We start from the raw sequence: 26817 nt of genomic DNA, 5'->3' as shown, positions 1-26817 counted from the left end.
ATGGTTTTGCAGATGCAGCTTGTTAGTGCTATTGGTCGATAGTTAGCTGGGTCAGAGCCGTCTCTTCCCGGTTTAGGTATCGGTATAACTGTGGCTTTCCTCCAGCTGTTTGGGAAAGGGCCTGTTTGCCACACACAGTTATAGACCCCTAGCAGGACTGCCAATGAGAGTTCGGGAAGGTGCTTGAGGAACTGGTAATGGATTTCGTCTTCTCCAGGCGCTGTGTCATGTGACTTGTCCAGCGATTCCCTCAGTTCCTCAAGCGAGAACGGTTTGTTGTAGTCTTCATTGTTCTCTGACCTGAAATCAATGGGGTGTCTTTCCTCCCTGGTTTTGACTTTTTGGAACTCTGGCGTGTAGTGTGCAGTGGATGATTTTTCTGCTATTGAGGATGCAAGGCAGTCAGCTATTTCTCTGGGGGACGTGACAGTTCGTCCTTGATTTTTCAAATGCCCTATTGCATTTGATTTTTTCCCTTTGATTCGCCTTACTGCCTTCCAAACCGCTCTAGCAGAAGTTTTGGCATCCAGACTGCCGACAAAACTTCTCCAGGAATTCCTTTTGGCTGACCGTATGGTTTGTCTAGCCTTTGCTCTAGCTATCCTGAATAGCTTTAGGTTTTCCTGGGAAGGATTCTTTATAAATGCAGCCAGTCGTTTTTTCCTATCACCAATAGCACTTTTGCAAGCTGTATCAAACCATGGTTTGCTAGGCCGTTTTGGATTTGCAGAGGTTAGGGGTACAACTTTCCTGGCTATACTTAGGAGCTTGCTAGCAAAGGTATCAGCTGGGTTCTGTTCATGGAGGATATTTTCTGTGATATCCTCAGAGCATCTTTTTTGGAATTGTTCCCAATCGGCCTTATTCAGTTTCCACCGCTGAGGTCGTCCCAATGAAGGGAGATTGTTAGTAATGATGATTGGGAAGTGATCACTTCCCCGTAGATCATTGCTAACTGACCATTTAAAATCGTCCAGAAGTCCGGGGACGCATACGGTGAGGTCAATGCATGTGAATGATCCAGTTCCTGGGTGCAAGTAGGTCGGTGATGCATCATTAAGTATGCATAAATCATGTTGGAGGAAGATATCCTCCAGCATACGACCTCTTGTGTCGGTATTGTTGGATCCCCACATGGTGTTATGGGCATTGAAATCCCCAAGGATTAAATAAGGCCGGGGGAGTTGTTTCAATAGGTCCTCCATGTCTGTTCGGTTTAATGGAGCGCCTGGTGGTAGATACAGGCTGCAGCAAGTGATAACCTTGTGAAGGGTTATCCTAGCTGCTACGGCCTGTAGTGTGGTCTGTAGTTCTACCCTCTCATGGGGGATGCTATCCTTCACAAGGATACAGACTCCACCTGATGCTCTCTCTGCATCCTCAACATTCTTGGTGTAAGCACGGTAGCTTCGGAAGCTGATGCAATCTTTTAGAAATGTTTCCTGTAAGCAGACAGCTACAGGAGTCTCAGAGTCCATCAGTAGCTGCATTTCCTCGTAATTGGCCTTGAGGCCTCTACAATTCCACTGTACAATTCTGGAATCCATGGCTTATTCTAGATGACCTACTTGGAGCTATTTGGCCTTGGGAGGCCCCCGGGGGGGGGTTCCCTTTATTCCAGTGACCTTGGTATTTTTATTCTTGGGTTTGGATGGAGAGGAGGACAACCCCCTTTTGGGGGAAGTCTTTCTCTCTGGAGAGGGGAGATCCCTCTGGTTAGAGCGGAGGTTATTTCCTCCTCTCTCACCTCGGGCATCCTCTCCGCTTTGATTTCTCCCCTTAGGGAGTTGGTCAACCTCTAACTCAGTAGAGGTTGGGGTGTCTGGCTGGGTTCTCTGAGGAGAACCTGTGTCAGACATGATGTCTCCGGGTTCTCCCGGAGTATTGGTTTTGACATGCTGCTCAGTCTCCATGCTCTCATCAGCGAGCACAGAGAACCTGTTCTTTAGCATGACAACAGGGCTTTCTTGTTTCTTCAGAGGTGTGTTCTTTGGCGGTGTTTTCTTCTGAGTTGGGGGAGGAGGAGGGGGTGGTGGGGTCAATGTGTCCGTCTGTGTGGCTATGGATCTTCCTTTCTTAGCAACAGCCTGGGCGTAGGTCTTTGTCAAGCCGAATTGGCCCTTGGGTAGGGCCAGTACAGCCGATTTCGCCTGGCTAAAGGTACATCCGTTTCTTGCCTTGTACTCCTGCACGGCTACCTCCTGTTTCCACACAGGGCAGTCCTTGGAGTAGGCTGAGTGGCCAGCTTGACAGTTTGGGCATTTGAACTGGGCTGTGCAGCCCTTGTCCTCATGACCCTCTCCAGCACATCTGGCACACACAGTGTTCCTCTTACAGACTGCCGCGCCGTGTCCATAACCCTGGCACTTGAAGCACCTCATGGGGTTAGGTATGTAGGGCCTCACTGGAACTCGTAGGTATCCTGCCTTCACATACTCTGGCGGTGTCCTAGTTCCGAATGTGAGGATAATAGTGGCGGTTTTGACCTCCTCAGCCTCCCTGCGCCTGGTAATGCGCCGGGCATGGGTGACTCCTTCAATGCCCTCCACTATTTCCTTCTCGGAACATTCCAGTAGGTCCCTAGAGCTGATTACACCTCTGCTGGTGTTCAGACTCTTGTGTGGCATGACTTCCACTTGGAGATCACAGAGTCTTCTGCATCTTAAAAGCCCATCAGAGTGTGTCTTGCTGTCTACTTCTACAAGGAGTTCCATTGTTTTGTGTAGCTTAGACACACTCTTGGGCTCTCCCACTACTGACTTGAGTCCCTTATAGATAATAAAAGGGCTCAACTTGGTCAGGCTTTTTCCCTCCTCTGTGCATCTAACCACCAGAAATGATGGCCAGGTGGCACAGCTTTTTGCGACCTCCTCTTTTTTATCGTCAATTCGTCGTTTCTTGCCCAGACATAGGTCTGGGGCAAGTAGTTTTGTGTGTGTTTTTTGGTCCATATATATTTTGGTTAATTCGGCACCTGTGCTCCCCACCCGCCATCGAGTCCAACAAGGGGACGGGCCATTCGGATGTCCAGAATGAGCCCGCCAGGGCTACACAGGTGCTATACTCAGTCAGCTGCTACATCGGACATGTGTCCAATACAGCAGCTCCCTGATTGACCCTCCAGCCACCGCCCTCCAGCATAGGTCGACGACCTATGCTGGTAGCTCGGCATGACCAGCCGGTTGACCCAGAGCGGGCCATCTGGGTCTCAGGTCTAGGGGAACTTGGAGCCAAAGTATTGTGTTGTTGTGGTTTATCCTCAGATAGCCACCACTCAAACACCAGGATCTCTTTATCCCCCCTTACCCGTCGCAGTCCACGGCAAACGGACTGGTCTAGGACGTAGTGAGAATTTAAAGTTAAGGAGACAGTGTGATGATCAATGAAGGCAGACTTAGGAAAAGAGGAGGCAGACACAATGATAGAAAAGAAGTAGGGCCCTTTTGAGCTCCAAAAGTGCTAAGGAAAGAGGAGCGCAGTTTAACGTCATGTCTCGGGACGATTTTAACTTTATTAAAGCTTTAGGAAAAGTGTAAAGACCTCCACAAATACTCGGCCTTTGGGATTCCACATACCTACATCCGGCCCTGTATATTAGTTTTCAAACAAATTAGTTTGGGCTTGAAGATTATAAATAGTGGTCATTGCACCAAAACTTTGCGATCTGCGAAATATTATAAAATTGAATTAGTTTTTAATCTTGACAGACAGACCAACATGTTAAATACAAGTTATATGTTTTCGGGAGACGCTTAAAATATACAACCGAAATGACTTGAGTTTTTTGTTTCAGTTGAATCTGTTGTTATTCAAAAAAAAAATGAGCATTAGCGTATATAGAACGAGAAAATGACCTCTGTACACTTGAATATCAGCAATGAACATTGACTTCTGAACACCTGAGCAACACCATTGACGTCTGAACACATGATAACACTATTTACCTCTAAACACTTGAATAATACCATTGACCCTTGGACACTTGAGTAACAACATTGTTCTTGAACACTTGAGTAACACCATTGACCTCTGAACACTTAAGTAACACCATTGACCTCTGAACACTTAAGTAACACCATTGACCTCTGAACACTTAAGTAACATCATTGACCTCTAAACACTTAAGTAACATCATTGACCTCTGAACACTTAAATAACATCATTGACCTCTGGACACTTAAGTAACATCATTGACCTCTGAACACTTAAGTAACATCATTGACCTCTGAAAACTTAAGTAACATCATTGACGTCTGAACACCTGATAACACTATTGACCTCTGAACACTTGAGTATTGCCATTGGCCATTGAACACTTGAGTAACAACATTGACCTCTGAACACTAGAGTAGCACCGTTGAACTCTGATCACTTGATTAACACAATTAACCTCTGAACACATGAGTAACACCATTGATCTCTGAACAATTGAGTTATACCGATGACATCTGAACACTTGAATAACACCATTGACATTTGAACACTTGAGTAACACCAATGACATCTGAACACTTGAATAACATCATTGACCTCTTAATACTTGAGTAACAACATGGACCTCTGGACACTTGGGTAACACTATTAAACCGTAATTACTTAAAGGTGGCTACAAGTAAAAACAAAAGGTAAAAGAACTGAAGAACAAAGTATTTATTGTTGTGGATGTTGTAGTTATATCAAAGCGAGGCCATAATTCAATGTTTTTGTAGCTTTTTGATTAATAATCATAAATACAAACAGTTTATGGACGATACAAAAAACAAAAACACAGACTGCTTATTTCCCATAATGCTCTCCTTCGCTTTCCCACATTCAGGGCAATTAAAACTGTGCCTTTGTCAGCAGCTATATAAATCCAAGTCTTTGTTCTGATGTGCAGTGTTAGATTGAATCATTTATTCAAAATATTTTTTTCCAAGAACATCGATCACAGGCAAAACTCAAGAAGATGCTGCTGAAATTGTTCTTGTGTTTGCTAGGTGTCGGCCTGTGTGCCTGCCAGAAAGGTATGTATCTTTTCCAACTTATATGCTGTTATCATTTAGTCAAAGTCATGACAAGATATTTTACCTAACGTAAGTTAGCAAATAGTTTTCAAGCTTTTTTGTTGTTGGCCTCTTTCAGTCGGAGGATGGCTATAGGTTCATTTGTAAAACACTTTTTTTATGTGACCTTGTAGTCCTATTTTGGATAGACACTCTCGACAAATATCTCGTAAGTCAAATTGGCTTTCGCTTTGGTGGTAGAGGAGCCAGCCATTTTATGTATGGCATGCTTTTCTTCAGGGCTGAGGCCCATATATTTTTCGCTGTCCATAGCTTTCTTGGTCACCATCTCTCTCCACGTAATACGGTCTAGGGCTATGGTTTCCCAATGTCTTCTCTTTTCAATTATTTAAAGAACAACATTAAGATTAGATAGAGAAAAAGATATGATAGTATAAGTACACAGACAGTTGAACTGTTAGAAGTATATATATATAGATGGTGGCGTGGCGGCTGTTTGGTAAATTGCAAAATACTTCGGAACCGAGGGATCTTGTGGTCAAATTTCTATAAAGTATTGAATTTTGAATATCGTGATTTTTAGGACAGCCCTGAGTCCATCCAACTTTAAATGGGTAAATAAAGGCCATTGGTAGCTGTTCAGGCTAAATGACAGAATGACAAAAATAGAAACTGATGTGCTTTTTCTCATCTGCCATACAGATAACAAAGTCTAAAAGGGTACTTGACTTTTTTTATAATACAGACAAAAGGATATATAGATAATGAATTCGAAACAAACATAAATGGAATGATAAATAAGAACGGTTGTTCAAATCGATGTACTAAATAACAAATGGTTTAATCCAGCAATGTTTGCTAAGCGATGTCTACAATTAGGTATCTTTTGAAGTTTAGAAAATGTGCTTCATTGATTTCATTTCCATGTTTGTTCTCCCACTCTTTACAAATACAAAGGTGCCAAACGTTCTTTAGCAAGTAGCATCATTAAAATATTAGACAGTGGCGTAGTTAAGGTGAGTGAGGGAGTGGATAATTTCAAAATCCTTCAGGGTCCTTATTTGAGGGGGACCCCTATTGAGTATTTTTTTACATTAAATATTAAATATTACGCAAAAATGCAAGGTCCCCTAAAGGGGTCAAGCCCCCGTAACCCCAAATGATGGTAAATTCCTAGTAATGCCACTGATATAAGATTTGACTCCATTAGCAAGCGGACTCAATAAAATATTAGACTTGAGCCCTTTAGCAAGCAGTCTCAATAAAATATTAGATTTGACCCCTTTAGCAAGCAGCCTCAATAAAATATTAGACTTGAGTCCTTTAGCAAGCAGCCTCTATAAAATATTACATTTGACCCTTTAGCAAGCAGCCTCAATAAAATATTAGACTTGACCCCTTTAGCAAGCAGCCTCAATAAAATATTAGATTTGACCCCTTTAGCAAGTAGCATCACTAAAATATTACACTTGACCCCTTTAGCAAGTAGCATCACTAAAATATTAAATTTGACCCCTTTAGCAAGTAGCATCACTAAAATATTAAATTTGACCCCTTTAGCAAGTAACATCACTAAAATATTAAATTTGACCCCTTTAGCAAGCAGCATCATTTAAATATTAGCCTTGACTGTATTTTGTTCCAAATGCTAAAACTTTTGTATATATTTTTCCACCCCAAAGTGAATATCGAGTCTCGTATTATCAAAGGCAACGATGCTAAGAAATGTGAATTCCCTTGGATGGCCTTCATCCATAGTAGAGTCCGAGAAATTGGATGCGGGGGCTCTATCATTGACAGCACCCATATTCTGACCGCCGCCCACTGTGTGTTATACCCCAACAAAACGTAAGTACTGATAGATGTCACGCCAGTCACAATTACTATTTATACAAGAACCTCTGTGGTATAGAAGACGAAAAGCTTGCACGGAGCATGTGCGTTATTAAGCTTTCATTATTCAAATTACATTCTGTATAGTTCCATTCATCTACGATATTTGTAATGCTATTCTATCAGAAACATCACACTGTGTTAATACAACGGCTATTTGTACAATTGCTTTCATCCTGTCAATCCGGTTTTAATTCTCCTGGCCAACGACCTTTTTTTTGTCATGGTATCTAAGAATATTTGGACGATGGAATACACTTTCCTTTCCTGACAATGTATAAATCGGAGTATGTGACAATTTACTTAATTACATTTTTACATAGTCATCTTTATCTTCATCATCAGTCCCTTGACTTTCGTCGTAAGGTCGCTGTAACAGTTCGGGTAACTAAATCCCTCCTTTTTTCCCCTGTTATTAGCAGACTATCAAGAGTAGCACTGGTCCAGCCAGCTTTACTTTGGACGATCCTTCCTTCGTGCTCCCTCTACTGTACCACGAAGGAAGCCAATGGACAGTGAGTCATGTCTTACAATATGACCAGTGAGTCATGTCTTACAATATGACCAGTGAGTCATGTCCTACAATATGACCAGTGAGTCATTTCCTACAATATGACCAGTGAGTCAAGTCTTACAATATGACCAGTGAGTCATGTCCTACAATATGACCAGTGAGTCATGTCATACAATATGACCAGCGAGTCATGTCTTACAATATGACCAAAGAAGCTCAGCTTTCGTCTCTTCACGGTATTAAAAAGTTTCTCATTCTTGCCAGCCAACGTGTTGTTACAAGTACAAACTCGTTTGTCTTTTCCTCGTATCTGATACTCAACAAATTCCTACAGCAGTTACTTTCAAAGGTTTGAATTCTTCTTTGACAGACACTCATATAAATCTCAGAGTGGTTCTCAACTTTAAAGTGCGATGCTCCCACACCCCGGCGAGTGTAATTACTATCCCCGCCTTACTCTATAGCCACAATTGCGGGGAATCTATTTCAGTCTGGCAAAAGACTCGATAATTGAAACGCATTCCTTAAAGGAACATTAAAGTCAGTCTTAATGTAGATCCCCCTCGCGAAAACTGTGTCAAATGTGATATTTTAAGATTGAAATAACTTCTTAATTTCATTTTGTTTTCTACCATTGCTAATAACTTTGTTTCTAATTAATAATTATTTTAATAACGAATTATAACCTCACTATAAACAACAAGATTACAAAGAGAGTTTGTGTTATCACACAAACTCAGAGGCGGCCCCCGTCGGATCCCTATATGATCAGCCTATTTGCAAGGAATATTCAAGACGTGATTTTGTTTTGATTGTCAAAAGTAATAATAGTAATGGCTTTGGAAAAATGTTTTTTTTTCTGTAAAATATTTACATATTTCGGATGTTCCTTCTACGTTAAGGATAATATAAATCATAGTCCAAACCTCCCGCTGGACGACGGGGATGGCAGCGAGCAGCTATGAACCTGAGACCGTTGAGATAAAAAGGCCCGTCCGCAAACCGCAAGACCAGACATTGCTGTTAACTTAATAAAAAACTAAAACCTGTCATTGATAAAGAGATATATTACACATTTCTGCATGACAACTACCGGAATTGTACAATACGTCAGACTAGCGATTTTAGAAAATCTTTTGCCATTGTTCTGTAATTAAAACAAAAATAGAAAAGAAAACAGGTATCGATCTTAAAATTCGACTATTTCTGATTTAGCACTCTTAAGATATATATCTCCTAGATCTAGATCTAAGATCTAAATTTGGAATAATTTGGATATAATTTAGATAAGGTTTACGTAAAATAAAAGGCCTACATACTCTATCAATAGACTAAAAGCAACATATACTTTAAATATAGTAGAATAGTTTTAATATTTTATAACATTGCAATATAGATCTAGACTTTTGGAAATCAAAATCTACACTTTAAATCTAGATTTAGATCAAGAAATTGAAATTCTAGATAGAGATCTAGTCTATATAATTCTAAACTAGACGTAGAAAGTCTAGATCTAGAATATCAAATACCGCAAATTAAATTTTGAGATGATCTTGTATGAAAATTAGATGTACCATAGCCTTGGGGAGAAAATTTTATACCATACTTTGGTGTTAGGAAGTTTTTTTCCTTAAATATCCGGAACATAATATAAAGATAAAATTAGATTTTGGAACGTTTTAGCTAGAAAATTAAATGTAGTTACGATAGAAGTGCGATTTTAAATAAATAGAGTTAAAATGTTTTGTATAAAAAAAATCTGGAACAACCGATTTTCGTAAATGAGAAGAATATTATTTGTTTTATTTATTAGAAGCGGGATTCAAACAGATATTTGACGTTAGTAGATTATTCATATAAATTAGAAACAATTTTGGCGACGATTTGTAAGAAAATTAAAGTAATGTTGGTCGATTTCTTTTTCAAAACAAAATCCGGAACATTCTTTACCGATTAAAAAAACTTTTGTTATGTTTCAGCAAGAAATTTAAATGTAATATAAGTCTTAAAAGTGATTTTATATAATCGTTTGTAATAAATTATTTTCTTATTTTAAAATCCTGAACAACCTAGTGTCGGTATGTTTAAAAAAAGAAAGTCATTTGACATACATTTGTTTTAAAGTTGAAAATACGGATCAATTTGATATTGATAATTAAACTATAGTGACATATTTTCCAAGAATATAAGTGTAATATTAGTCAATTATGCTATTTCAAACAATAATTTGACATAATTTATTTTTATAAATAAATATCTGGAACAACTTTATAGTTAATGAAATATAAGTCAGTATAAATATTTTAGTTTAGCATTTATATGCTATCTACATACAAAAACGGAACGTTTAAGCATGGAAATTACTTGTAATATAAGTTAGAAGAGCCAATAAACATTCGTTGACATTGATTTGTTTTCACAAAAACATATGGAACAATCTATTATAGATACTTACAACTTTAGATGTTTCGGTTAAAGGTTAAGTCAGATTTTGAATAGCTTTTAGAGTTGTTTTTTTATGTAAACGTGACAAACAGACCGACCAACTGACTAAACGCACAAAAATAAGCGTCTTTTTATCCTGATGGGGGGCACTAAACAAAAAATAAATAATAACAATTATCGGGCATTTTTTAGGGAACTAGTTTAGTAACATGTGATGCCGCTACTTGTCCTATTAAAAATATGCGTGATATTTACATACATAGTGCATTCTTAGACTTTATAAACAAACATATATGTTTTCTTTAAATTTTAGCAACTAGTTGACCAGAAAAAACACCTCTAACTAATATTAAAATTTGTTGTGAACATTTCTTGTACATTTTATAAATATGTTTGACTAAGTGATATCCCGGTACTGAAAATACATTAAAAAAATTAGCTTTCTTTTTTAACATATTGTAACATTATCTACCTTACAATTATGTAATATTATGTTTTAGAACTAATGTATTTTTATGAAAAAAAAATCGTTTGTATAATTAAATTTTTAAACTAAACGGTTTGTTTTAGAAAACCAAAAGTAGCCGTTGCACCTAAACTTTGCAAGCCGAATCGCATGGTAAAATAATATTTTTCATTTATCTTCTAGTTTTTGTGATCTGAGTGTGACAGACGGACATTTTGCACAAACCTAATAGCGGATTTTCTCGTTACGTGGGCCGCTAAAAATATATCCATTAATATATAGCTTTGAGACTTTCATGCCAAATGGTCGCATTAGACTAGGGGGACTCGACCCACAGGTTGAGAAAAACTGACGTATTGGATAATCTCCTTTTCTGGGAACATCTCACAAACAACTTGGAGCTTATAAATATAGCTTCATTTGTCAAACCTATAGAAAATATAAAATACAGATACGAAACTTTCTGTAATAATGAAAAAAAAAATGTTCGGGCCACAAAGTCTTAACCAGCTACAAACATACAAAGCAGACAGTATATAGAAAAATATCTCTCCTACATCTGCATTTTGTAGCACAGAAATTCGCTTCATGACAGTTGCACAACTAAAAATGAAGTTTTAATACACTTGTGTCACTAACTAGTGGTAAAAAAAGGGTAAACTATGAAGATGAACTGCTACTCTTAAGATTTCAATTATGGGTCTATTACGTTGCTATTTCCATCAATTTATATAAAATCTCTTACAAAACCTCTTTCTTTCATTTTCTAACATTTTTCATTCAGCATCACCTTTCCTTTGAGTTCCTCGTGGAACAGAGGGCCTCAGTAACACATCACTCTCCACGCTCTCTTGACAGTTTTTTAATGGCTTCCCAGCTCTTTCCAGTTCTCACGGCTTCATCTAGTATACTGCGTCGCCTTGTTCTTCCTCTACGTCTTGTTCCCTGGAGGTTCCACTCTAAAGCCTGTCTAGCTCTGTTGTATGTATCTTTTCTAAGGGTGTGACCAATCCATCTCCACTTCATCTCTAAAATCTTCACCTCTATTTTTTTTCATTAAGTTCCCTTATCTTTTCTTCACATTTTGTTCATTTCTTTTATAAACCTTATTTTATTGCTTGAAGAATGTAACCTGGATTATAAAATCAAATTGAGAAAACATTTGTTTAAATTCCAGCACGGAACCAAGTGCCGACCTTGATGTATATTTTGGGGCCTCAGCTCTAGAAGAAGCGAAAAAATTACAAGTTAAAACGGTCACACCTCACGAAAAATACAGCTTTAAAACAAATGGTAATTTATTTTGTAGCAACATCTTTATTTTAAAGTAAGGGATATCTGAGCAATATCTCAACAATATATTTGAGAAATTGTTCTTAAATGTTTGAGCAATAGCTTAGCAATATTTAAGCACGCTTTCAGAATGAATGTTTCAGAATACTTTGTCTGTTTTTGTTTGTTTTTATAAAAATCTATGTTTTTAAACTCGCCTTTGTTTCTATGTTTTGAATGTTTGGTTTCTTTGAAATACTTCTTTGGAGAGGAAGAACCAAATATACTATCAAAAACTTTTACTGCCCACAATCTTCAACAGCAGAAATAGACCTACAACTACCACACTACACAAGGACCATAACAGCTTGTGACTTTATTACACACACACCCCTCCCTAGGCTACCCATACTACAACAAGCGTGGCAGAGAAATAGAGGATGTAACAAATGCCTCCAACCTTCAACTTCTGCAAAACAAAACCTCACCCCCAACATTCCTCCATAGAGCACACAACACAGCTAGCAGACTTGACCTAACTTTTATCTCTACAGACATTATCAACTCTTCTAGAATTACAGTTCTTGAAGACATAGGCGGTGACCACAGGCCTATACTTCTCAAATAGGAACACCAGGTAGATACCAACGCAGCAAAACAACTAGAAGAAACTATAAAAAAGCTAACTGGGCAGTTTTTGCACAAGAAACAGACACAAGACTATCAAGCATAATGGAGACAGATGTCAACACAACCTACGCAACTATTGTCACCAATATCTTAGAAGCAGCGAAAAAACACATCCCTCGAGGTCAGGTCAGGAAATACAAACTCTTTTGGACACCAGAATTAGATACATTAGTAAAAGAAAGAAACATGGCCAGGAAGACTATAGAAAAAAAACCTACTAGAGAGAACAAGACAAAGTACAAAAAATTGACAGAGCTTAATAGATACAAAATAAAAACAGAAAAAAAAAGAAAAATTGGACCACAACATGCGAAAAACTAGACCTAAACAAGGATGGTCAACAAACCTGGACCCTTCTGCTTCGGCTAGCAGGAAAGAAGCAAATAACAAACCCCCAACCTTTAAAAAACACTGATGACCTAATATCAGAAAACCTTAAGAAGGCAGAAATCATCAATAAATACTTTGCTAGTATCAATAAGTCACAACCAAGAAAACAACTGGACAAGGCCTTTAGTAATATCCTAAAGAGAGAAGGCCCAAAAACTGTATACTTATCTTTATCAACCTTACATGGAGAACTGGAGACATACCACAGGAATGGAGAACTGCAAACATAATACCCATTTTAAAGAAAAATAAAACACCAGGAGACCCTAAAAGTTATAGACCAATATCTCCAACATCCAACATTGGCAAAATGGCAGAAAAAATGATCAATAACAGACGTTATAAGTGGCTAGAAAGCACTTGCTCGCTCCACAATGCACAAGCTGGCTTCAGGAAAACAAGAAGAACAGAAGATCACCTCTTTCGTTTTATCCAGGACACAGTAGAACGGTTCCAAAGACTGTCTCTAAAACACTTTATGGCAGATTTTAAAGAAAAGGCATCACAAAGATTAAACATTATAAAACACCTATCAGGAACATCCTGGGGAGCTGAAAAGAAAACCTTAAGACAGTTATACACTGGGTACGTCAGATCTATCATGGATAACTGTCTCTCCTTACAAGTAGCCTCCCAATTATCTTTAAACACACTCCAAAACCAAGTCTTGCGTCTAATCAATGTAGGTATGAAAACAACTCCCACAGCAGCCAGTGAAATAAACTCCAATATTGAACCTCTTAAGTAAAGGCGCAACAGAGCAGCATTAGAAGCTATTGAGAGATACATTAAGTTGGAGGACGCCCATCCTAATAAACTACTAACACAGAGAAATAGAAAAAACAACCAAAAAAAAAAAGCAAAGAACTCTGATCCAACTTACCGACGAACCAGCCCTAAAACACCATCTACCCCATAACAGAGAAAAATTACCAGATTCTCAAACATAACTCCTGGACTTATTTACAAACAAACAAACAAACAACCATTAAAACACATTTAATAAATAATACTTTAACAAAAGAATCAAATCCATTGGAACTCAAAGTAGGCACGCTCGAAACAATTGAAAGCTATCCAAAAACAGCCATCCATATATATATTGACGGATCAGCCTTCAAAGTCACCTTCAAGGATTGCCTTGGTGCCCTCGTGGTCTTACCCAAGAATAAACACTTTGAAATAAGTGCACCCTGTGGCGACTACTGCTCAAACTTCCAAGCTGAAATTGAGGCTATTACCATAGCTTTGCAGACAGTAGAAAACAAATTATTTGAAGGGATAAAATCACCATCAGATATTGTTATCTTTACAGACTCCCAATCCACTCTTCACGCACGTAACAGCAGCACCTCAAAAAGCCCAAGAGAGTTGACAACACTAATAGTGATAATACATCAGATGATGACAAAATTAAACATCAACATCACATTACAGTGGATCCCTGGACACATTGGCGTCATGGGAAATGAAAGGGCAGATAAGCTTTCAAAGGCAGGATCATCTATGGAACAACCAGATAGACCTGTTAACTACCTCGCCCTAAGGCCAATGTTAATCAACAACCACAAAGAGGAGTGACTCAACTAATGGGCATCAGGAAACACAGGCAGAGCCATGTGCAAAGAAATGAACATGCCTAACAAACTGGACAGTATTAATTTCCTCTCCCGCAAAGAGCAATCTACTATCTTCCATCTAAGGACAGGACACACACCTCTGTTAAATTACCACCTCAATAAAATAAATCCCACACAACTTCCCCTTTGTAGACACTGCGCCCACCCTTATGAAACCGTAAACCATATTTTTTTTGAATGCCCCTTCCTAATCCACCTTAGGCAGACACTACTACCACTACAGCCCAACATAACCAACACCCTGTACGGCAATGCTGAACAACTGAAGAAAACAGCACACTACTTTTCCTTGGCACAGTCTGCAAATGAGCTCACAGCTCAGCAGCAATAAAGCTGGCTAGAAGAAGAAGAAGTTTTTTTGATGTTTTATACCTTTGATATTTCTAGGTTCTATGCACTGCATAATTAAAAGATTTATACATTGTAGAAAACGATGTTGCCATACTGACTCTCGCATCGCCAATTACTTTTAACGACTGCACTAAACCGATATCTTTGGTAAATGCCACCACAAAATTGCCAAACACAACTTGCACGATCATGGGCTGGGGAGCTACTACTGGTAAGTGGACTATAAGTAAAACAAGTAGAATATAATTATTTTTTTTAAAGAAAGACTATCTAAGGAAAAAACCTCTATATCACAAATTGATAACTAATTGGTTTCCCTTTTAATTCATTCATGTTTTCTTGATTCCTTTTTGACAATGAATAAAATTCCGAAATGTCAACTTGATCCGAAAATGGAAAGTGAAAGAAAAGTGTGTAGAAAAGGTAAAAAAAAATTGAGATAACTCCACATTTACAGCTATGTATCTCAATAGACCTGATAGTATTCCAGCAAGATTAGTCAAAGAAAATGAGCTAGCACCAAAATACTTTTTATTTTCAGACATCCCTTAACCAGGGCAGAGTACTAATACACTGGAGAGACGCCTACGTCACTCCCCTTTTTTAAAATAGGAGAAAAATCTGACCCAGGAATCTAGTAGAGTAAAGTGGTCTATAGAACAGATGATGTAAAGGTCAACTATTTCTGTGGTCTGCGGTTAATGAGGGTGTCATGTGGCCAGCACAACGACCAACCGCCTTTACTTTTAGAGCTGGGTGGACTCAGGGGCGCCAAAAAATCCCGAAATTAAAAATCGCAGTCTTCACCAGGATTCAAATTCGGGACTTCTTGTACGGGTGGGGGTGGGTGGGGGGGCAAGGGCTTTACCGCTCAGCCACCGTGCCTCCCGACCCAGGAAACTATAACCAGTATCACTAATCAGCGTTCCATGTAAAATACTAGAACACATAAGTATTATCATAAATCACGTAGTCAAACATAATGTCCTTACTCCTTGGCTATAGGAAATGTAGATCATGTGCAACACAACTGATAATGACTTATTGATGATTGTTCAAAAAGCTTAAATAATAATGAGCAAAAAGATGTTATCTCATTAGATTTTTCCAAGGCTTTTGGCAAAGTTCACCATCATAGCGTGCTTGAATAATGAAACTATTTTGGGATTGATTGTTCATTACATCAATGGGTTTAGGATTTTTTGATAGGAAGAGAACAAACTGTAATAATAAATTATTTTAACTCAACACCAATAACAATAAACTGTGTGTACCCTCAAGGAACAGTCTTTAGGTCCTATACTATTTCTAATTAACATAAATGACTCAGCTAATTGCATTAGTTCAGGAACAGAAACCTGATTATTTGCAGACGATCTTACAAAATATAGATCAATAAACATACTTTTTTTACAAATAGAAATAGATGAACATTGAAATGGGAATCAAATTGGAGCATGCCTTTCCAATCCAGAAATTCAAAATCGCAGTCTTCAATAGGATGCGATCTTGAAACACCTTTGCTACGAAAGCCAAGTGCTTTACCACTCAGCCACAATAATTAATTTTCTCCAAACGGTGCAGCGCGGGATGAATGTATTTATGATCGCTGTGGCTTCATTGATGATAACGCCCCTCCTACCGTTGTTTCTCCGTAATTTGTTTGTAATTCCAGAGAGCTAGTACAACTAAACTTAGGAACTCTTATGTATTTATAAATGTTCAGGTTGAAAGTAACTTGAATAAACTTCTTTTTCTTTTTTTTGATAAACTATAACTTTTATTTATAAATAGACATACATTCAACTTGACTTGGGATATAATGAAAACAAAATAAATGATAATTTTAAACAAAATACAACGCACTAGAAAAACACTTTTTTTTTCTGTGTAACATCGCTAGTTCAGGGTTACATCATAAATAACACATACACTCCATGCCACCCACCTACCCGAATCTTCTCAATTCAGTAAGTACAACAGTATTTTTTATAAAGCTTAATTACCATGTCTGTCCGGCGAAAAGCGTGTACACGTTATTTTTCCCGCACCCATTCTCGGATCAAGCTGAATAAATCGCACACTTATTCATTAACATAAACAGGACATAAATCAATTTAAAAAAGTAATTAATTAGACAATTTATTACTGGCAATTAATTATTTTGTTTAAAATCAGCACAGTATTCACAGCTATGGATAAATTTGTTGGGTTAAGTCCCCTTAAATAATTATTACCGCTATCTCTCCTTCACGCATTACCCGATCAAGTTGATACTTTAAACAATTATTTATTGTATCTAACAAAAAAAAACAACAAAAAACTTGACTCAGTATACATAAATACTCAATTAGTCAATCAATTATTGGAAATTAATTATTTTGAGTGAAATAGCTTGTATTATTATGTGCTCATCTTATCAGATTCTGAAAAAGATCCAGGTACTAACAGTCTCAAGTATGCGACGATGATCATTCTTAACGACAGGGAGTGCCAACAATACTACGGTTACACCCTACCATCATCTATTTTCTGCGCTAGAGGAATGGGTCGTTCAGACGCTTGCTATGTAATTATTCAAAGTTGTATATATATATATATGTATTTATTTATTTATTTATTTTATTTACAGTGCTTTTTTTTGTGACGGTACTCACCGATACGGCGTACCGGCACCTATTTAAATCTATTATATAAAGCAGAAAGTAAGGTGTATGTATGTCTGTCCCGAATAGAAATAAAAAACCGTTAAACCAAATCTTGATAAAACTTGGCATAATTGTTCCTTGGGTACTAACTGGAACAGTAACGTATGTAAAGTAGCCCTAAAACAAACTTAAGACCCTCAAAAAAAAGTTGCCCAACTCTTTGAAAGTAGGCCTATTTCTATTTCATGGATCTAGGTCATATAGTCATGTTTACATGTGAAAAGACCAAAAGGATTTAAATCTAATTTTAAGAACTACACTTTGCAAAGATTTTTTTTTTCATTGACACATAAAAATATAAAATATAGTCCATTGATTTCATTATTTAATAAAAAAAACGTCACATTTTTGTTTCAAAAGACTTTTACATAAATTCTTTCCTTATATCTGCGAATTTAAACCTCTAGACCAGGGGTTCTCAACCTGTTGGTCGTGACCGCCTTGGGGGTCGATTGACGATTTGCCAGGGGTCGCTTACGACCATCAAAAATATGGATTGTTAGTCTATTCTTCTATTGCTGTGTGTGGCTATTTGGGGGGGGGGGGGGGGGTCGCGGCAGAGTGGTATATTGTAAAAAGGGGTCGCCGAGCTTAAAAGGTTGAGAACCGCTGCTCTAGACGTACATTCCATCCATCGCGAGCTTCTTTCATTAGACAAGACCCAAAGGTTACGCATGCGCAGAACTTAAAACGAATAATGTGTATTAGAAACAAACAAAACAATAATATTAGAAGTAAAGCGAATGTATGAATATAAAAGTTGTACTGGTTCAAAATAAGTAATATGTCTTTGTCTCTTTGTACATCACGGTACTAAACTCTACTGTCTTTGTCTCTTTGTACATCACGGTACTAAACTCTACTGTCTTTGTCTCTTTGTATATCACCGTACTAAACTCTACTGTCTCTATCTCTTTCTGGATTCGTACATTCACTTGAGGAATTCGCCAGGACCGACTTCATAGCCGACTCACAGCCTCGGTCTCCTTGCTGTCCTGTCTTGAACTGCCCTCTTCTTACACACTGTGTCTCTGGTCCACGCAGGCTTTCGATTACAAGACCATAACACGGGTCATATTTGTGTATAATAGCAGTACTGTCCCTTGTACATCGACAGCCGTTAACCTGCGTGATTTGCATGAGTTCTCGTGTCAGCTGAACCTACAGTGAACGCTATCGCGACGCCAATAGGGTTATAACAGTTTCTTAATACTAGCGAGGATCTTAGGTGATGTAAAGTTGCCCTACAACAAGAGAGTTTACTAGATTTAGTTCAATGAGGCATCTTGACATAAATTTTAAGTATTAAAACAGCCTGGCAAGCAGGGTAACAACCTACCTAGTATACTATATAGTATCTTTTAACTCATAATTTTGTGGACACTTATTAATTGAGCTATCGGTTGTTGGTTTTAAAGTAATGTTTAAATTCATTTAAATTTTGCTAGTTGGTTCCCATCTACTATCAATAAGAAAACTTGCCCCACTATCTTGGCTCATGTAGTCACTTATCCTTTAGATTTTCAGCAAAAATAAGCTGAAAATTATGTAAAAAAAATAAATGTTTGCAAAATGTTTTACATGTTATGGATGTTCCAGAGTTGACGATAATCTACTTACTAGTCTGAACCTTCTGCAGGACGACGGGGGATGGCCATCAAGACGACCGAATGACAAACAAGCGTGCATAGCACACGACCATGCAGCCATCAAAAGCCCGTAGATTTTTGAGTAGACTTTGGCCGTAGAACTATCCCCGTAGACTTTCAACCCTAGACTTTTGACCATAGACTATTGACCTTAGATTTTCACCATTGACTTTCATAGTAGACTTTTACCGTATTCTTTGACTGTAGGCTTTGACTGTAGACTTTGACCAAATACTTTAACTATACACTTTGATCATATATTTTGACCGTACACTTTGACCATATATTTTGATTGTACTTTTCAACTGTAGACTTTGAATATACATTATACTACAGGCTGTGGGTAGACTGAACAGCAAAATGTAAAGGTGACTAATTGGTAGACTATAGTGCAAAGAAAACTTTAGCATTAGAAACCAATACGACAAGCGCTGGATAAAGTCTCCCGTGTCTACCGTTTAATTACTGAAATGAATCAGTTTCAAAAATTTAAATAATTCAATACTAAGAAAAATGAAGTTTGTTAAAAAAATACTAAATAAGAAAAAGATGTAAAATACTTTTACAAAAATTTTTTATCTTATCTCATCTTATATAGTACAGATTTTACTTCAAAAAAGAATATAATTAACTCCTACGTATTTCATGTGTCAATTATTTGTAATTCTATCAATTAGTTTGGATCAGTCGTGTCATTAAATTTGTAATAGATCTAGACTAAAAATCGTTTTTTTTTTAAACAAAAAATTTCCACTCCCTGTCTAATTCACTGATTCATTGATCAGGAAATCTCTTAAACTGTTGTACGTATCCGCATGATATTTCGTACACAAGTGACTTTTACCTCATAGACGCTTGCTAACAACCCACTTTGACAGGCTCACAAACTGAGGACCGCTAATAGCGAAAACCCGCATGCTGTCTGTCAAACCTTTGTATTTTATTTTCGGTATTTCACTAAAAGGACGCAGTCTACATATTAAGCAGTTTAAACAAGCGAAATAAAAAAATACTTATAAAAACCTTATATTAATGTGTATCAATTAATTGGATAAGTTAAGTAATTAAATTTGTAATAGACCTAGACTAAAAATAATAAATCTATGCGATTGGAAATATTTTTTTACCCATTGTTTCTGCTTAGCATTATTTCATGCTTTTAACTTTCTTATGATGCTACCACTTGTCAAGACCAGCTAGAAAAGAATGGGGGAAGAAGGTATATTTGGGTAAATGTTACCGTGATCGCTTTTCAAATACATAAAAAAAAAGTTGTACGGTCTGAATTCGAATTCAAGGGCTCAAACCTCCTCAAGTAGACTAATTCAACTTTTACCAACACATCTGTTAACTACAATTCTTCCCTTGTTTGATACGAAACAAAATTATCAATTACTTTGTTAATGTGCTTTAATCTTCTGTGTCAGAAATCAATTTATTGACGTATCTAACATTTCTTTGAACAGGGGGACTCTGGTGGACCACTGGTCTGTAAAGAGAGTAATGGAAAGTATTTTGTCTATGGCGTTGTGTCGAGCGGCTATGAATGTGACAGTATTGCTGGCTTCTACATGAAAGTGTCCAGTTTCATTACATGGATCCAGAGCAAAATCAGCAATTGAAAACAATGAAAAAAAAAACCAGATATTTACATCATCGGTTATATATTTTTAATTTAACGAGATATCTGATTTTATTTTAATAGGAAAATTATGTAAACAAATTTAGAGCATTTTTTTACATTAAAAAGAAACGTGAGAATTCGCTCTAAAAAAATAGTTTATTAAAGTGAGATTATATCATTAAACCCAAACTGATTTCCTGTGTTACATGTTTTATAAATTGAAGTGCTGCTGAAAGGTCCTACTTTCAATCTCAATACAGGTGTTAGTGTAAGATCGTGAGACAAACCTTTAATAAAATCCAGTAGGAAATTGGCGCCGAAAGTGCCATTATCCGGATTGGCCATCGGAAAGGATTTCTTCACTCTTCACTCCCTGTCTGCGGGTTCACCCATACCATTAACTACAAAGCTTTCCGGACTCGAGGTGGCGTTCAAACAGCGCACAGCCAACGGAAAAAGACCCGCTAACAATTTTCGGCCGAAGACTGAGATGCAATTACCTCAAATTTCTATTCTGTAACCGCCACAAGAACCATGGATGAACCTCTGCTGGCATGCTATGGCGCCCCCCTTCGTGGAAAGGGTTACTGGAATATTTGTTCCATCCCCAGCCCGGTGAGATACAAACAAGCGCTCACTAAAGGTAGCAAGTGTCTCGTCCTTAGACTATCTAGTGCCCAATGCTAGACCTTTACATTGGAGGCACTGGCAGATCCAGGGGGGACGGGGGGATCGCACCAACCTTCGGCCGCCCCCCCCCCCCCCTCGGACGAATTTTAGTAGAGAAATCACACAATTTTTATACTAATTCTATACTTTTGTTAATAATGTATACTAATTATTTATATTTTAACTTATTTTTGGATTATTTCACCCCCTCCCTCTAGTATGTTGGCCTTTTCGGTGGTGATAGGACGATTGCAACAACTCCGCCCTCTCCCGACCCTTATAATAAAAGCTACTTATTGATATATATATATATCTGAACTAATCTTAATATTATGTCGTCTTCCTTCTGATATCTTGGTCGCTTCTGTGGCAGTCGGGAATGGGGGGGGGGGGGGGGGAGGGGAGGCGATTGTATTTACTGCCCTCCCCACACTAGAATTTTGAGTTTGGGGGTGGGGGTGTGCGGTCCAAATATTTAGCAGAAATCTTAGTGTGTGAACAAAATGAGTTGAGAATCTTTATAATATAATCTACTTATTGATTTTTGAATCCACTTGTATACTGTGCTACTGTGAATCGTTAGATCGATAGATGCAATCACCCCCTCCCGGCCGGCAGACGAATACATTTTCTTGTGCATTATAGTTAAGAATTTTAAATTCTCTTTTACCAAAAATTAAATCTGTCACTTATATAAGTTATATGTGCTAAAAATTACATTCTTATATAAAGTCGCCCCAGCCCATATTCTTTAATGCCAAAATGCAATCATTAGCAATACTTTTAAAAAGTAGAGAGGGCTTATAACGTCTCTTACATTATAATCGTATCCACTCTACCGTCCCAGACGCAAACATGACGTTTTAAAACGTTTAATATGGCGACACAGTCTATGTAATTGCGAATGAATTCAAAATAATTATTGAAAGAATATGCTTTGGTAAATTAAGAATTCATACGAAATTATTTAAGTAGAAGAGTAACAATTGAGAGGAAAAGTTCTTAAACAAAATATTTTTTTCTAGTCGCCTTTCCCTCAAACTTCACACAATCTAAGATATTTCTATTGTATAAAAAGCTTATAAAGATTATAACTCACAATCTATACTTGAATCAGAAAAAAAATAAAAAAATAGATTGGAATCTAATTGGTCTACTTCACATACCTGATATCTTAATTAATTGGTCTACCTCACCTACCTGATATCTTAAATAGTCTACCTCACATACCTGATATCTTAATTAGTCTACCTCACCTACCTGATATCTTAATTAGTCTACCTCACATACCTGATATCTTAATTGGTCTACCTCACCTACCTGATATCTTAATTGGTCTACCTCCCATACCTGATATCTTAATTAGTCTACCTCACCTACCTGATATCTTAATTGGTCTACCTCACCTACCTGATATCTTAATTGGTCTACCTCACTTACCTGATACCTTCTCCGTCTTCCGAATTTTTGTTTTGTTCAGAGATTTATATAACAGTTCTTTAACAAAACGAAATTACAATCAGGCGTATTAAACAAAAGTTGTAACTTATTATGAGGGGTTTTAGCGGCCCCCGAAAGGGAAAAAAAACGCTATTAGTTTTGTGTGACCTGTCTGTCCGTCTGTCCGTCCGTCCGTTCCATTTAAATCTCAGAAACTAGAAGAGAAAATGAAAATCGGACATCATGATATTTTAGATCATTCAAAGTTCTGATGCAACGGCCACTTTTTTCTTTTCCAAAAGTGAACCATCTAATTTTTAAAATTATATATGCAAGCGGATTTTTCATAAAATTACACCACTTTTCAGTGAAAAACTTCAGGGGAGGTGACTTTTTATTTAAAAACGTAATGGACTTCTTCATTAATAAATCGAGCTTCATTCATAGATTCGCGCATTGATACAAAACATTTGCGTCTAAGGTCACAATGGTAAGAGTACCAATGGATCATTATAAATATGTTTTCCATTTTATAACTAACTCATTGAATAAAAAACTGATTCTGTTAATGGAATGTTATATGGTGGGAAGAGTTGTAGACAAGATTGCTGATTAAAACTTGTTTGTTATGACCTGAAAGAGTTCTTATTTCAAGTTTGTTTATATTCAAGTATCTATCGTAACATGGCGGCAGCGGTGTACACATCTAATAAAGGTAAACGATAACCAAAAGAAGTTTAAAGAAAATATAAGAAATCAGTAACTAAAATGGCGAATGCTAACAGATATTTTCCAGTACCACAACCGCTCCTTCAAACAGGCAATATGGCGGCCAATTGGAAAAGATTCAGAAGAGACTTGGATAACTATAAAAAGGCCACGAAACTCATAACAGAGACATAAGATATACGTGTAACAACACTAATGACCATAATTGGAAGTGAGGCAGCAGACGTGTTTGACTCATTTGGAAAAGGGCAGGAGACAAAGATAAAGGAAGTTTTGAATAGCTTTGAAGAGTTCTACGTTGGGAGAACGAGCGAAACATATGAGAGGTATGTCTTCATTACGAGAAGACAAGAGGAGGATGAGAACATTGACTCGTATAACTGCCCTGAAAAAATTGGCAAGCAGCTGCAATTTTGATAAACTAGAAAAAGTCTGATTAGGGACCAAATTATCTTAGGGGTTAGAAGTGAGCACTTGAAGATGAAACTGTTGCAAGACGATAAACTAACCCTACATAAATGCATAGAGGTGTGTAGGATAAATGAAAGATCAGAAAGGCTAATGAGGGATATTAGAGAAGAAAGAATCGAACTTTTGGACACACCAACGATTGAAAGAATCTCAACATCTAAGCCAGGCCCCAAATACAGAAAGGAATATCAACAGAGTGACAAAGGGCCAAGACAAAGGAAATAAAGAAATCAAAAGACTATATTTTGTATTTTCATGTGTCAAATTAAAAAACTATATTTGCAAAGTGTAGTTTTTAAAATTAGATCTAGATCTAAGTCCTTTGGATCTTTTCTTATGTCAACATGGTAAACTTAGCCTAGATTTATAAGTTACAATACTTTTATAGAGTTGGTCAACATTTTTTTTGAGGGTCTTAAGTTTGTTTTAGGGCTACAATACATACACTACGGTCCCAGTTAGTACCCAAGGAACTTTTATGCCAAGTTTTATCAAGATTGGTGAAATGGTTTTGATTTCTATGTGGGACATACATACATACATACATACATACGCCTTACTTTCTACTTTATAGTATAGATAATATGTGGGCATATATAATGTTTGTGGGCGTCCGCGGGCCGCATAAAACGCTCAGGCGGGCCGCATGTGGCCCGCTTGTCGTAATTTGCCCACCCCTGATGTAGAGTATGCAGTAGTGCCAAATGATCTAACATGCCTGCTAGGATTATCAACACTGAGGAAAATGGAACTCATTCACATAACTGAAGATCGATTTATTGCCAAAGTCGAAGCCACAGGAAACAAACATCAAAACATTGATGCACTCGGTGATTTGGGCGTAGCTACATTGAAAATAGACAAAACAGTGTAGCCCAAAGTCCTAGCATGTAGAAGAATTCTGATAGCATGAAAAGAGAAAGTCAGAGCCGATTTAAACTCATTACTTCAACGAGGAATTAAGGAAAGAATAACTAAGCCCACGGAGTGTGTTAGCCAAATGGCATTGGTAGAGAAATCAGTTGGCAGGATTAGAATGTGCATTGATCTTCAACTCTTGAACAAGGCACTACTTAGGGAGTATTACAACCTAACAACAGGTCTCACTGCAATGGCGACTCCATTCGATAGGTACAAATGGAATAGGCTTTCTTTTGGTCTCAAAGTAACCTCGGAAGTTTTTCAAAGACATTTGAATGATGCGTTGGAGGGACTAACAGGATGTTTTAACGTGGTGGATGATATAATGGTAATTGACAAGGGGTAGAGGCTCGCAAAAACCATGAGGTATTTCTATTAAAATTACTCAATAGGCTATAGGAAAAGAACATCAGACTAAATGAAAAGAAATCAGTGTTCCGAAAATCAGAAATTGTGTTTTTGGGACACATTATTTTCCAGTCACGAATAAAACCAGACCCAGACAAGGTGAGAGACATAACAAATCTAAAAACCCCTGAAGACATTCACTTTCGGAGATTTTGTGGAATGATAGAATATCTGTCAAGATTCATCCCAGGTCTTTTAGCAGAACTGCAGCCAATAACAGAACTGACTAAGAAACACAAGTTATTCGTGTGGTCGAATGACTGTGAGAAAGCATTTAATAGTGTGAAACAGAAGATATCTAATCATGGCACCGTAAGTTATTTCGACCCGGAGAAGAAAGTAACTATTCAGGCGGATGTCAGCCAAAATGGCCTAGGAGCTGTACTACTACAAGATGACAAAGCTCAAATCGAAAAGGAACTCTTGGTTGTAGTACGACACGCTAAGCAGAGACCCTTTGCAGAGCAGGAAGATTTCCCTGACACCTCCATCAACACTGTAGGACTGGCCCTCCCACATAATCCTCCAAACTAATTTCTACTTTTTCAGCCTGGATGGTTAATCCATTCTCCTGTATCACTTTAAATATATCTTTAATACCCTTTAAATGATCATCGTAATTCTCATTGAATAGACATATGTCGTCCAGGTAACATATGACGTTCTGCCTATTACCGACGACCGATGCCATCATCCTGTTCAAGGTAGCTGGGGCGTTTATAAGTCCAAAACTCACGCAGTTCCACTGGAACGTCCCGTACGGTGTCGCGAATGCTGTATATGGTTTCGCCCTCTCAGTCAGTGGAATCTGACAATAACCTTTCGTTAGTTCCAGCTTAGTGAAATTTTTAGCGTTTGAGGGTTTGTGCAATATGTCATCGATAGTTGGCATGGGATACGGATCGAATTCCTCTATTTTGTTCAACTTCCTATAATCCACACATAATCCGATGTCCCCGTTTTCTTCTTCATTATCACTATTGGAGAAGCATATGGCGTGACTGAAGGTTCTATAATCACAAGTTAAAAAAAAACAAACTCTATTTCCCTCTTCACTTTCTCTTATAGATGTATTGGGACTCTGTATGGCCCCATGAAGATGGGCGTATCCTCCATTAGTTTTATATCATGGCTAATAATGTTATTCTTCCAAGGTAAGCTAAAAAAAAATGTCTTTGAATTCGTAGACTATGTTTTTTATGTCCCTAACTCTCTCCTGCGACAAGTTCTCCAAGTTCAGTTTTTCCCATTATGATTCTTGTTAACTTCTAGCAACGGTACATCTTTGATATCATTGTCTTTGTTCTCCTCTTCTGTCAGCACTAGTGGGCATTCTTTTGTCTGCTCTCCATTCTCTTCAGATTCTATAGGCTCTTCATGAGTTTCCTTTTCATCTCTTTCCACAAACCGTTTCAGATTGTGGTGTGTGTCAACGTTAAGTGTGTGATGACATAGTATTATAAATATTACACATGAGACTGGGCACTATTAGAATGCCATAGAATGCTGGGCTCATGCTTCCTGGAGTCAC

General features: G+C 37.6%; 1 protein-coding gene across 1 annotated transcript; it reads left to right on the top strand.

Annotated features, from left to right (window-relative positions):
• Window positions 1–4846: 4846 nt before the first annotated feature.
• On the top strand, window positions 4847–20837 carry LOC106067956 (chymotrypsinogen A-like). Its single transcript, XM_056035571.1, has 6 exons — window positions 4847–5006; window positions 6689–6854; window positions 11502–11617; window positions 14744–14878; window positions 17091–17236; window positions 20491–20837. The coding sequence occupies exons 1-6, from the start codon at window positions 4949–4951 to the stop codon at window positions 20644–20646; spliced, it is 777 nt and encodes a 258-aa protein (XP_055891546.1). The 5' UTR covers window positions 4847–4948; the 3' UTR covers window positions 20647–20837.
• Window positions 20838–26817: the final 5980 nt, after the last annotated feature.

This window comes from Biomphalaria glabrata, chromosome 7 (assembly GCF_947242115.1).
Source record: "Biomphalaria glabrata chromosome 7, xgBioGlab47.1, whole genome shotgun sequence".
NCBI lineage: Eukaryota > Metazoa > Mollusca > Gastropoda > Planorbidae > Biomphalaria > Biomphalaria glabrata.
Note: the sequence above shows the minus strand (reverse complement) of the source record. Positions and strands in the feature narration are given on the sequence as shown.

What these genes read in the sequence shown, in the direction of transcription:
- LOC106067956 (XM_056035571.1), top strand. Translation starts at nt 4,949, where the DNA reads ATGCTGCTGAAATTGTTCTTGTGTTTGCTAGGTGTCGGCCTGTGTGCC. An exon ending in GTGTTATACCCCAACAAAAC is followed by an intron (nt 6,855 to 11,501) that starts GTAAGTACTGAT and finishes TTTAAATTCCAG; the next exon opens with CACGGAACCAAGTGCCGACC. An exon ending in GGGCTGGGGAGCTACTACTG is followed by an intron (nt 14,879 to 17,090) that starts GTAAGTGGACTA and finishes TCATCTTATCAG; the next exon opens with ATTCTGAAAAAGATCCAGGT.